Genomic DNA, 15,000 nt, shown 5'->3' with positions numbered 1-15,000 from the left:
AAATTGCTATTATTTTACTAATGGAATGGGAAACGTGACATTAACCTATTAACCCCCTGTGTTCATATATTTAATAAAGGGTGATTATTAAGAACCCCGTTTTCTTTACTCATCTTATTTTTGTATTTGTATTTGCACTTGATTTTTTTGTTCAGATCTGCTATCTGCATGACTTTATTGGCGCCGGCGCAACAATAGGTTTAAGAGCTTTTCAGACAGTGTTTCGCTTCAGTTTGAAACCAGATAAACTTCACATGCTTGTCTTCTTTCACAAAAATTTGCCATAGATTGAGTACGCAAGTGCTTTGTGCCTTGTGTTCATCAGTATCCTTATGTTTGTTGGGTAAAAAAGAAATACTATATAAAACCCCCCCATAGATTCTATATCTTGATATCGTGAATTCTTTTGGCCACAATAACCGTGGTGTGAAAAATCTGAAAGTCTTCAGTGTCACATGATCCTTCAGAAATCATTCTAATATGATGATTTGATGCTCAAAAAACATTTATGATTATTATCAGTGTTGGAAACAGTTGTGCTGCTGAACAAAAAGTGTGTTTTTGATGGAAACCAGCTCTTTTCTAAACCCCTGATCAAATCTATCAATAATTCACCACTTATATCAGTAAACAATTTGTTGAATATCAATTTTCCCAACAGAAATTCACCTTATATGAAGATTAATATAATGAAGCAATCCGCTTTCAGTAGTGTCTGAATGCTTAATGATGCTCTGTTAATTAAATACAAGAGTGATTAAACAAGCTTTCTCAAACACATTATGAAACAAACTTAAGATGCAATGACAAGCAAAACACAAAAAAGATGAAACAAACTTCACCAGTAATGAAGCGCCAGTAATTGCCCTCTAGTTTATCTTTCATCGGTGATCAAACGTTTGCTAATTGGAGTAACTGACAAACTTGCTTTGATTTAGTTAATTGGACTTTAGTAACGAGCGCAGGTTTTGTGCTTTAGTTATTAAGACATCAATCATGCATTGGCTGCAGAACAAACGTCTAAATCGTGAGAAACACACACAGTGTTAAACGGATCAAATGTGTGTGATATAAATGACACTCACCACTCCACAATCACAGGGTGCAGCAGGGAATTATTCACCCGAAACCTGGAATAACATGATCAAAACAACATGAAAATATGTCTTCATTTCCAACACTGCATTTATTAGTTTAAAGTCCCCCTGTAGTCAATCACTGTATCCCTTAAAACTCATCTTTGATCTCCAAAATTACATATTTAAGATTTTTTTCCCTGAGAAAAAAATCTTTATGACTTAAAATATCTTGAATGTAACTCGACACCCTTGCCTCATTTAGTATGCGTGGTTCTATGAATATGCAAATGAGCCCCGCCTCCACTCACTCACTCAGCTCAGAGATCCACTGGTTGACGATCACACGTTGATCTGATTGGTTACAAGGTAGTTTGTGACGTCAGAAACACCAGCGATTTCAAAGCGTGTGTTTGAGACTGTCTTTGGTTCACTGCAGTTTTAAGGAGGAAATACTCAGCAATGCTGTCGACTTATGAATTTACACATGGTTTGTCTTAAAGCATATTAAAAACACCACATAGACACATAAACAACATTAAAAGCTGGATTTTCACCACAGGGGGACTTTAACACTTCAACCCTCCTAATGTTTGTTTGTGCTCTTTGTTTAAAACCATTTGCTTTGATATTTTGTATGTAATGCAACAACATTCATGCATTTTAAATATTTTCTCACGTATAAATGTTACAGTAACAGGTAACGGTGAAGATCTAATCACTAATCCCTCAAAATGTTTCTCATTATGAGTGTTTTCGTGCATCAGGCTTTTTATCCGAGCACATGGAGGACACGTGCGCTCTTTTCCCTGGAATGAGTTTCAGGAACAGAACTCTGAATAATGGATGAAACTCACTGGCTGATGCCTTCAAAGGACGCCTCACGACAGGTGCTGCCGCTATCAGTGTTCAGTCCCCGCTACACACACACACACACACACACACACACACACACACACACACACACACAGAGAGAGACAGAGACATTAAACCTGCTCATTATCTCTCTATCCAGAGTCATAGAACAGAAGTAAAATCACACTGTTCCTGGCAGTCTGGATGTCTGAATATCACAATTCACCGTAATTCCTAACAGAAGGAGACTTATGAAAACATACCCTTGGTCACTGCATGCATATATATATATATATAAGTTAAATCATAAAAAGATAAACATATATAAATGTATCTATCTATATACAAAATCATAATATATTGATAATGTAAATATAATAATAATATTATTATAATTTATACTACAGGGCCGTTGAATGCTTGAATCTGATTGGTTGACGAACGTTCTAAGGTGTGCATTATTTTCAGGGAAACGCACGGCTAAAGTAGTTCCAGGCAGGTCTCGACCGCATTACAGTTCCATATCACTTCGCGTAGTCAACTGTAATAACAGAAAATAGGATACAATTCATAACAAGAAAAAGCATTTCGCCCCATGCGCTTGATCTGCAATTTTCAATGTCTAGCTTCACAATCAATAGAAACATGCAGTTTAATTTGAATAAATAAACTATAAAGTCCTATCTATAATCAATAGAAAATTAAACTGAATATAGGCTAAATAAATGGATAGTCCTGCAGCACGGATTTTTATTGCAGATAATTTAACAAATAAATCATTATTGATAGGCCTACTTGTTAAAAGGGCTTTGGGTTTCATTTATTTGGCTAGTCTACTGTCATCTGTCAATAATAGAAAGAAAAAAAGAATTGACGAATTCATTAAAACGAATTGAATTAATTAATAAATAATAATATTGACGCACATGCTTTTCTGTCTCATTATTGCAACATCTCTCTCTAATAACTGCATTAATAACTGCATAAAGCCGGGAACACACTTTAAGGCCGGTTATGAATGTAATTTGATACTTATGACTGATCATGCCCAAACGAGTGTTCAGCGCGTTCAGTCTGTGTTCAAAGTCGGTGTTTAAAATCTGCTGCAGTCGATGAAACCAGTCAGAGAATGTGTCAGCTAGTCGTGTGTCCCCAGCATTAGTCTGCTATCAGTGGCTCAAACCTCCGTTACTAACTCTACCTAACCCTAACCCTAACTCAGCATTAGTCTGCTATCAGCGTCTCAAACCTCCGTTACTAACTCTACCTAACCCTAACCCTAACTCAGCATTACTCTGCTATCAGCGGCTCAAACCTCCGTTACTAACTCTACCTAACCCTAACCCTAACTCAGCATTAGTCTGCTATCAGCGGCTCAAACCTCCGTTAGGCTACTAACTCTGAAATGACGTTTTGGAATTAGCAACGGAGGCATGGGATTAGATGCGTAAGAAATTAGTCCTACATACAAGAGCGTTTTAATGACAACATTTTTACAAACTTCTTGAAATACATAATCTGAACAATGTTTCGAGGTGTGGTAACTGTAGTATAAGCGGAATAATTGACTTCAGGCCGTTGAATTATTAGAAAAATAATGCACACCCGAGGTGTAACGGCCACTCCGCTTCGCGTCGTGACCGCATTACCACCTCGGGTGTGCATTATTTTTCTAATAATTCAACGGCCTGTCGTCAATTATTCCTTACATATAATTGCCATTTTTCTATTAATCATTTTATTCTATTATAATTTAATTTAATTTAATAATATTATTATTATTAATAAAATATAATTTAATACAATTATAATTTGATATAAAAAAAATTTAAATAATAAAAAATCAATTAAAATACTATATATATATATATATATATATATTTATTATTTATTAAAATATATATTTATTATGTAAAATATATAAGTGCTGTCAAATCGATTAATCACATCTAATATAAAAGTTTGTGTGAAAGTTTGTGTAGATATATATTTATTTATTTTTTTGAGTGAATCTCTTGACTGAATGATTCAATGACAAATACATTTTTAACAGTCTTTTGTCGCCACCTACTGGTGTAACGATGTAATTGATACAATTGTTATTTGAAGTGCAGTGCTATTTTCAAAAGGTGATTTACTTTTTTTTTTTCGCTTCCGTAAACATCATAGTTTATATCCATATTCATATCCATATTGTATTTGGCAGTGCCAATACAAATCTAAATGTGCCGGTATGATTTTATCAAAGGTTTAATAGACACAGGTGAATCGTTGTTGTTTAGGAATGAGATCACACGGGTGTTTGAATTGAGATTGAGATCTTTTAACGATTAATCAAGCAGCTCTAACATACATACATACACGCACATATACATTTACAAACTTTTATGTTAGATGCGACTAATCACGATTAATCGATTTGACTACCCTGGAAATCCAGAGTTCTCGCGAGAGCACAAGGTGAATCTGCTCAGCGAGTTTACTCTGGTGTCGAGTAATGAAGCTCATTAAATATGCCCTTGTATCCGAGCTGCACCAATCACATCGGGTTATCTGATATAGGCGGGCCAGAGGTGAGATGACGACAGCGCTGTGACGTCCAAGTCATTAGTAAACATTGCAAGATGGCTATGGATGAACACCAGTTGTTTGAAACGGCTTTGGCCGCTACAATGAACGAGTTAGACTTGGCTTTTTATCTAAAAGAGGAACAGAAGACGGCGCTCGAATCGTTCCTTTGCAAGAAGGGCATTTTTGCTGTTTTGCCGACCGGATACGGCAAGAGTCTAATCTACCAGTTAGCTCCGCTGGTAGCTAAGCGATAACTTGTTGTGATTGGTCGTAGTGTTATCCAATTGCGTGCAGTGAGATTTTCAAATGCATGCTTGGTGCCGCCCCTCGAGCTGGGCGAGTTTCATTAGTCGATGCCAGTCCATTAATCTTTCACATTTAGGTCTGGATTTCCATGCTACGATTTGACAGCATTAATATATATATACATTTTTACACCACTTAAAAATAAAAGACATGGTTGCCATCCTGATAAACTTCACGTGAAATAAAGAAGAAAGAATTTACCAGTGTAAGGAGGACACTTGGCTTCATTTTGCTCAGCACATCAGCAATCTGTGAAGAAAAGCTTTCATTAGAGTGGATAATTTAAGCGAAACATCTTTCGCCTCAGGACGCCACAGACAGGTACACTAATGAACAAAAGCATATAGCCTTTGAGGTGAGATTTCCTCATGAAAGAAGAACCAGCGGTGGTGACAGACATCTCACAGACACCTTAAATGTCAACCAATGAAAGAATGAATCATCAATAATCTTCAGCCAGCTCTACTGTGTGAACAAAAAAAGAGCAAAGGATTCTGGGAAAGAACACCTGAGCTGTCTTATGTGCTCCAGACTATATTACCTCAGGGCAGATTTCTAAGCAGAATCCACATTTCTGCCTGAAAGCTCTACAGAAATCCATACTGACGACACCAGCACTGAATATTAAAGGGATATTTCTTCAAAAAACGTAATTACTCAACCTGATGTCGTTCCAAACCCGTAAAAAAAAAAAGCTGTTATTTATATGCACGGACCACAAGACATTATTAAACATCTCGTTTTGTTCATGCAAAAGCAATTATTTAAGAAAGTCCAGGCTCTATTATCTAAGCTGTCATGAAAACAGATTGACCAATGAGAACAGTTTGATGAGTTAATGAAGCTTTCAGCATCTCTCTCTCTCCGTCCTGAACGAATGAACCCAGCGAGAACATCAGATTAAAGCCACGAGGGGGGGTGGGGGGTGGGGGGGATGCTTAACGTTCCTTATCCGACAAATTACAAACATGCCATGTTTAGAGAATATGAGCTGAGGGACAGATCAGGAGATGCTAATGGAGTCAAAACTATATAAAGCCATATTCAAAGTGTGCTTATGACAGCGTCGACTACACAATCTGTATACACAATCAATCAAAATCAATCAGATATTAAATTGGGCTTTCAGGAAAACTATTGCCTATGCAGTTTCTAGTCGAAAACATTTCTGACTAGAGAAAAGTTTGCCAAATCGCTGGGAAAACTTCAACACCCACAATGCACTGGGAGTATTGCCGTACAAACCACTCCCAGTCTGCTATGAATATGCTTGACGTTTTTTACTTCCCTACTATATAATAGGCGGAAAACAGTATGTGACAAAATAAGTGTGTCCGAATTCACAGAACTCATGAAAGAGGACCTGGGTGACGTACCGTACTACTACTTCAGTGAGATTGTGTGACGCAACTGACGCTACATGATAATCACAACATATCGAATGATGTATACGTTCAGTTTACATTCATACTATCCAGAATGTAATTTTTAAGCGCTTGTTACTTATTCAAAATAAGTACTTACTCAAGACTCAGACCCCGGGCCCTGTTTTAATGATCTAAGCGTTCAATTTTTAAATATACAGCATTAACTAATGTTAACAAATTAGAGAGTTAGCTAAACTTTACTGACCAACGGCCTAATAATTGATTTACTCACTGAAACCTCGTACCTGTAGAATAAATGCAGACGCCGTGCAGCAGCTGTTCATCATCTTAACGTTTCAGAGCTATAAATATTTGATTATTTTGTAAGCAGGCTAGGTTTGACTTATGACTCTGAAATTCAGAAAGTCAGAGGTTTGCGAATGAAGAGGTGCAAAAATACCAGGAACACTTTTCAATAAGGTTAGGATTAATGCATTAGTTCACATGAACTAACAATGAACACAAAAACTTAAATAATTTATATATATATATATTGTACAGCATTTATTAATCTTTGTTAATCTAAGTTAATAAACACAATGGCTCTTGTTAGTTCAGACTGCATTAGCTAATGTCAACACACAACTTTTGATTTGTATAAAAATGCATTAGTAAATGTTGAAATTAACATGAAAGATTAATAAATGCAGTATTTTTTTTTAACTCATGTTAACTAATGTTAACAAATGTGATTATTGTAAATTGTTACCACAATATAATTTGCATCGTTGCATCTCCACCTTAAAAAAACAAAAAGCAACACCTGAAGGATTGTTTTCCCTCCAAGCTCGAAACAATTTAACATTTAAAAAGCAAAAGTTTGCAAATAAAAAGGTGGATCATTTTCAGGAACTCTTAATGGTTATGATTAATGCATAAGATAACATGAACTAATAATGAACAATATGTATTTTACAGCATTTATTAATCATTGTTAATCTAAGTTAATAAAAACAATAGTTCATGTTAGTTCAGACTGAATTAACTCATGTTAATGCACAACTTTTGGTTAATGCAAACTAGGGCTGCACGATATTGGAAAAAAAATTACATTGCAATATTTTTTTTTCCCAACGATATATATTGCGATATTGCGAGCCATCAATCCAGGCTAAAGTCAATAATTACCATTCCATGATATGAATAATTTCACTAATAAGCAAGCTTTGTTACAAGTGACAAAAAGGTCCAAAATTCCAAAATTAGAACATATTTCTGTAAACACAAAAGCAGAACACATTTTTTAATAAAACAGCAGCTTTACACCAACCCCCAACCTCCTTGTTTTGTGGCAACAACTTTATAACACTCCAGGCAAAGTACCTCTTTTTGGTCAACATCCTCCTTTTTGTAGCCGAAATAGTCCTGATTTTGACTTTCTTTTTGGTACGAAATCATCATTTTTTTGCAGCGGATCCTCTTCGTCGCCTATTTTTAGATTGCCAGTAAATGTTGGCGGTGAGCAACGGCACAGCGAACCAATCACTGTGCAGGCAACGCAGAACGTGCATGTCACCCCAGCAACAAGCCATACAACAAACTCGTGTTTACTGTGTGCTAAGTAGTCATAAAAAAGCAGAAAAGCTTCATCTAAGTTAATAAAAACAATGGTTCATGTTAGTTCAGACTGAATTAACTAATGTTAATGCACAACTTTTGATTTTAAATAATTTGCATTGTTGCATCTACAACTTAAAAAACAAAACAAAGCAACACCTGAAGGATTGTTTTCCCTTCAAGCTCGAAACAATTCAGCATTTAAAAAGTAGTTCAGGCGTAACTAAACTGATATTTCATGACGCGTAGTGGTGATGATACCAGATTAAGTGCTAATGTGTTGCTTGGCTGTGGGTGAGACTGACCTGATGTGGTAAAGTAGTTGCATACGGGCGATCATGTGACATCAGTGCAAAAACAGTCAAACTACGAGGCCTGGTATTAAACAGACTCATCGCTACACAAAGAAATAATGTAAAGCAGCTGCAGTTGTGCAAATACATCAACTATAGTAAACGCTATGACAAACGCGTGATTTAAATGAGATGATCATACAGTAAGAATTAAAATCACTTTAATAATAAAAAGTGGTACCACTTTACAATAAGGTCCCATTAGTTAATGTAAGTAAATGCATTTAGTAATATTAACTAACAATGAGCAATACATCTGTTGCATTTAGAGATGCACCGATATGAACATTTTGGCCGATATCGAGAACCGATAATTCTTTACAGCTGAAAGCCAAACACCGATATATCGACCGATAAATCTAAATCCAAATTTTTATTTAATTTTTGAGAACCTGATTACAAAACAAAAGTCTCACTATTAAAAGCCATGTCCCAAACACACAATTATAATGTTCACAATATAATTTTAAATAGCCTGTATGACAGACTTTGAGTGCTGCACGTTTTAAAATTATTCCAATCATATTTCAAGCAATTTGAAATCATCATGTTGAACAGTGCGCATCTGAAGTGTCTCAGCTGAGGGAAATAATACATTATTTATCAGCTTTAATATATCAGCCAAATTTTCTTATCAGGCCGATAACAATAATTAAAAAAAAATCTACATATATCGGCCGATATCGATATGGTAGCCGATATATTGTGCATTACTAGTTACATTATTTATTAAACTTAGCTAAATGTTCATGGTTAGTTAAAGTCAGCTCAGGTCTATTAAATAATATTAACAGATGCAACTTTAGATTTTAATAAGGTACTAGTATAAGCTAGTATAATGTATAAGCTTAAAATATTAACAAGGATTAATAAGTTATTTTTAAAAGTTGACAAATTAAACCTTATTTCAAAGTGTTACCATAAAAATATACCTAGTCTTGTATATAACCGATAAAATCTTGCACTTGGTCTTAAATGGATCAAAAGAAGTGTGATAATTTTCTTAATTAAACAAAACACACTGAAGAGATGGAAAAGGGCTGAAATATTACATTAATCAGAGAAAAACAAATAAATAAAACACGACATCACCAAAACTGAGACTTTTTTAAACAATCTGCTTAATCAGAGATATTGTTGAGAAGGCGGATTATTGAAGACAGATGGCGGAGGGAAAAGTGACATGCAAGATAAATGGCCAACTTTTAAAACATTTAAACAAAAATCCAAGTTTAATTGAGTCTGGCAGCCGTGTCAAACACCCTTCATTAATCTAATTTTATGAGTGATCAAGATTAATGGTTTTAAAGTGTCAAAAAAATCCATGTAAACAAAATCAATAGTGTTTTCATTTGACATTCTCGCCTACTGAGCTGAATAGCAACACATCTGAATGTAAGTGGAAAATTACTGTCATTAAAGCAATCACTACGTGCCTGATTGAATATTACGGAGGAGTCAAGCAGCTGTGAGTGCGGTGGGATCAGATCGGGACAAACACCGGAGAACCCAACGCGATCCCAGAATCATGATCTCATGTGACTCTGCTGTCAAACGTGTGATTTAAATGAGATCATCATACGGTAAGATTTAAAATTGCTTTAATAATAGAAAATGGTAACACTTTTCAATGAGGTTCCATTAGTTAATGCAAGTAAATGCGGTAACACTTTATTTTACAGTGTCCTTGTTACATATCTTACATTTACTTACCATAGTAATAACAGTAAATGATGCATAATTACATGCAATTAACCCTCAACCAAACCCTAGTCATACCCTAACCCTATAGTAAGTACATGTAGTTCATTAATATTACTCAGTACTTAAATATATAATTACAATGTAACAATGACACCTTAAAATAAAGTGTAAATGTAAATGCATTAAGTAATATTAACTAACATGAGCAATACATCTGTTACATTTATGGACACACCAATATAAACATTTTAGTCGATACCAAGAACTGATCATTCTTTTTTTTTTTTTTTAAGCCGATAACCGATATATTGACCGATAAATTAAAATCCAAATTTTATATGATTTTTTTAGATCAGGACAAACACCGGAGAACCGAACGCGATCCCAAACTCATGATCTCATGTGACTCTGCTGTCAAATGTGTGATTTAAATGAGATGATCATACGGTAAGAATTAAAATTGCTTTAATAATAGAAAATGGTAACACTTTTCAATGAGGTTCCATTAGTTAATGTAAGTAAATGCGGTAACTAATATTAAATAACAATGAGAAATACATCTGTTGCATTTATGGATACACCGATATGAACATTTTAGTCGATACCAAGAACCGATAATTCTTTATATTTAAAAGCCGATAACCGATATATTGCCCTATAAATTTAAATCCCAATTTTTATATGATTTTTTCAGATCAGGACAAACGTGATCCCAAACTCATGATGTCATGTGACTCTGCTGAGCTTGAACTCTCAAAACATTTTATTATCTGCAAAAAATATGCATTTCTACACCATTAACGTCACTAAACAGAACTGGCTTTCTGAAATCTCCAATTTGCCATTGGATGGACAAAAGATGCTAAAAAAACAATGTAAATATGGTAATGGACATATGAATGACCCCTGTATAAATGCAGACGCCGTGCAGCTGTACATCACCTTTACGTTTCTGTGGTTTAAATATTTCATCGTTTTGTAAGCAGGCTAGGTTTGACTTATGACTCTGAATTACTTATTTATCATTCAACGCCACATCCGCATCAAATGCTTTATTCATGGCAAACTCAAGAGTTATAAAATTGAAAATAATCACAATACACTGCAAAAAAGTGTTAGTCTTGTTTTACAGTACAAACATCAAAACACTCTTAAATCAAGATGCATTTACTGGAGAAGCAACATTACAAAAGATCAAGAAATCAACCTAATTCAAAGGGAAAACAAGACTATCTGTCTTACCACTTTGATGCTTGTTCCTTGTTTTAAGCAAAAACTCACTTTTTCTTTTTCTTTTTTTCACATAAGAAGATTTTATTTTGCTTCTCCAGTAAATGTATCTTGTTTTAAGAATGTTTAGATATTTGGCAGAAATACTGAGGAAGAAAATCTTTTTTTGATATATAACTTAATGATATATCTAATAAAAAAAAATAAAAAAAAATAGACAAAAGTAACAACAAAAATATTAACAATAACAGTTGAAAAAAATAAAATGTGAGTTTATTAGTGTACTTCCTGAATAAAAACATTGCCTAATGTAATTTAAAGCAGGACATGCAATAAAATATTCTGCTTTACAGTCTAGGAAGAATTAATAAATAAATAAGTTACTTAATTAAATATTTACTTCAAATAAAAAGGTGCAAATTAGCAATATATTTGTACAGTATTTTACAGTATTATTAAAACTGCATCAACTAACAATACATTAAAACACACAGTCTTTATAATTAAAAGCAAAATTGCACAAATAATGCCAGGCTTCTTGAAAATCTCCAATATGCCAACAAAAACATGCTCAAAATGAAATGAAATCAACATATGCATGTATTTGTTTTTGCATATTAAACTGAAGTTTGCTTTAGCAACAAACAAAGCATCTTATGATTAAGTTTGCATAAACTCAACAAATGCGAGGCCATTTACAGTGCGAGGACTCTGAAAGTCAAGCCTGCGTATATTATCTATCAGCCGAGGGCAACGAAGACGAGGGCGTTGTGAATGTCACGGACCCTCAGCGTGTCGTGAATCCCGATGCGGACCGTCTCAGGGTCTGTTAGCGCTCGGGATTAAACATGCGGTGTTTGTGGGTGTTGTATTTGCCTTGGAGATTTCATTTGTTTTGTAAGATTACAGATATCTCCCTGTGTTTTCTGCTCGCAGCAGCTCTGTTTGCCTTCTCAAATGATCTGTTTAAGCAGCGCTGAGAGGATCCTCAGGAGAAGGTCATTAACGCTCAGGCTCACAGAACAAAAGAGTTGAGGAGGAACTGAGAAGCACTTCTGCATTCCAATGAAAACGGGAGCACAGAAAACACAAAACGCAGTGTCATCACCACCACTATATATATATATTTGAATATATTTGCATTGGCCAGTAACCATTCAAATGGAAGTATTGACAGTGCACGTTTTTCCGTTAACAAAATTTCAGACCGTAAGGATGGATAACTTGCTTTCTAAACATTCTGCTATCATACATCAGAGAAAAAACTCACTAAAGTGCCCCATTATGCCAATTTAAAGGTCTCCTACAATCGATTTACAGTCATCCAAGGTGAAAAAAACACTAATTTCCTCATAATCTCCACTGCAGCGTCAGCTCTTTTCTCTCAGTGTCTGAAACGCTTCCATCAAGGATTCAGTCTCTCTAAGCTCCGCCTCTCTGAGAGCCGCACTGCTGTGATTGGTCAGAAAGCAAACGCTCATTATCATATCTGAATCTCAGCTCGTGATCACAGTGATACGGGTTTTACCCATAGACTGTAAAAAAATATGGACGTAGTGTCCGTGACATCACCCGTAGGTTTCTGAAGACCGTTTTTGAAGCCTAAAGTGGGCGTGGCTGACCGTCGCCATCTTGGCAGCGGGTCACTCCTGAATTTATTTATTTTTACAGTCAGACAATGAGCTGAGGTAACGTGACGGCTAACAGACAGCAGACAAACGGCTAATGTTGACTAATGACCACAGCCGCGGGAATCCACCTGTCACTCAAAAGTGGACACACCCTTAATTATGCAGAATTTTAAGGCTTAATATAATTTAAACGGATGAGTTATAAAAAAAAAATCACCCCCTCACAGTCGTCATGAAGGGCAAAATTAGCTGTATAGACCAAAGCCACTGTTTGCTCCAGGCTGTAAACATGTGTTTTTCTGCTGTAAAGTTGGGCATTTCAACATGGAGGAGATGCAGATTTGACTCACTTTTGCAGCCAGCCTCTAGTGGCCAGTTGATGAATTGCCGTTTAATTCACTTCCGTGTTGGTTTCAAGAGAGAGACAGGGAGGTTGTCGCTTGGTTTTACCGTATCAATCTCATCAAAGTGGATTTGCTTTGTCAGCAGAAAACAGTGTCTTCTCGACATGAACACGAACCAAACTCTTCCAGTCTCAGATACACTACAGTGTTTGAGGGGCGGAGCTAAGAGACGCTGCTCAGCCAATCAAGACCACAGGCTGGCATTATGCTAATTAGTTACAAGTGAGACTGGAATTTCTGACGACACATCGCTTCAGAATCGCTTCTTTCTTTTATGAGACACAATGCCATTAATCTGCACTTTGATCTGTGAAACTTTGCAGAACTTTTACATTCACACACTATTACTCTATTACACACTGCATGAAAGAGAATATCCAAAATTGCATAATAGGGGCGATATAATGGTAACGATTAAAGCTTCTATTGATGATTCTTTTAGAGTTTTGAGGAAAAAAGATCTCTGGAAACGTTGTTCCCTCCACATCAGCACACGAACAGAGACGCTCCACAACCATTAACGGAACTGAACGTCATAAAAAATGGAAGCGATTCTATATAAAAAATAGATTTAGATTCTCAACCCTCGTCTAAACTCTTCCCGCTCGATGGTTTCTCGTGGCCGTACAGTGAACTCTTCCATATCCCTCGTTCCCTATTTCGCCATTCAAAAAACTATTTGTTTCCATTGTGGCCGCGACTCATGTCCCTCTTAACCTGAATGATAAAGGAAGACGAGAGGACACACGGTTACGTAGATTCAGCAGGAAGTGAGACTGGAATTACTGACGACTCGTTTCAAGCAGTTCAGAATCACGTCTTTTCTTTTAGGAGACAAAAACTCCATTTATCTTTGAAACTTTGCAGAACTTTCACATTCACAAACAACTATTCACGATGCGATGGCCAGAGATGCCCATCTGACATCAACATCAACATGCAGAACCCCAACAGGAACATATTAAATCGACTAATATCATTAAATTATCTTTTTAAAATAGCTTTTTGTTCCATTTGAACCTGAAAAAACAAGCAGCAATTACAGTGTCAACTACGCTCAGACATTCTGACCTCCGCACAATCGTTCACAATCACATCTCAAAATGACCCTCATTTAAGACAAAACCAAGCACACAATTCTCAAGGACAGAAAGAGCGCGTCCCTTTCTCGTTTTATACAGTACATGTCGTTCTGGAAACCTGTCAACTCTGACAGGATGAGCATCACCGGACCAGCATGCATTGCATAGCCCTGGTCTCATTTAATCTGTACCAGAGAGAACCAGTTTGAAGTGGTCACTGGAGGAGGAATCAATATAAAGTGCAGTAGTTGTCATCCATCAACTTTTAACTGAGCTGAGTGAAATGCACTGAAGAACTGCCTTAGTTTGGCCAATATTCAGCTTCTTATAATAATTTCAAATGATAAAAAATATGTACCCTGAATGTCACTTTGAATAAAAGCATGTCAAATGCATTCATATGAGAGTAATTTTTTCGCCTTTTGGAAAGTACTTGAAATGCTCACTTGATTCTTGACAAGCAAATAGAAATAGAAAAAAACAACATCTATCAGGGCATTTTAAAACATAGCGAATTATTCATAATGCAAGCATGACTGCATTCTCCATGTGGAGAACTGACCCATGGCTGGAGGCGCCGATATCCCAGCTAACAACTTACAGTTACACTTAAACTGCTGCATCCTAGCATGCTGTGTGTGTGTGTGTGTGTGTGTGTGTGTGTGTGTGTGTGTGTGTGTGTGTGTGTGTGTGTGTGTGTGTGTGTGTGTGTGTGTTTGGGACGGTATCAGAGTCTGCAGGGATCTAACGTGCTATATGCTCTTATTTCATTTCATTTAATTTATTCTTCTTGCTGCCTTTAGG

The 15,000-nt window shown here is 35.9% G+C and overlaps 1 protein-coding gene across 1 annotated transcript in view; it reads right to left on the bottom strand.

Moving 5' to 3' along the window:
- The window catches only part of LOC309507942 (xaa-Pro dipeptidase-like), an 83,927-nt gene that overhangs the window by 57,232 nt on the left and 11,695 nt on the right, over positions 1-15,000 (bottom strand). Inside the window, 4 exon segments of the mRNA XM_082182423.1 lie at position 1,086; positions 1,088-1,130; positions 1,934-1,995; positions 5,010-5,057. Of these exon segments, the coding sequence (XP_082038549.1) occupies position 1,086; positions 1,088-1,130; positions 1,934-1,995; positions 5,010-5,057 (154 nt within the window).

This window comes from Leuciscus leuciscus, assembly GCF_965113295.1.
Source record: "Leuciscus leuciscus genome assembly, chromosome: 10".
NCBI lineage: Eukaryota > Metazoa > Chordata > Actinopteri > Cypriniformes > Leuciscidae > Leuciscus > Leuciscus leuciscus.
This window is presented reverse-complemented; position numbering and strand designations above follow the sequence as displayed.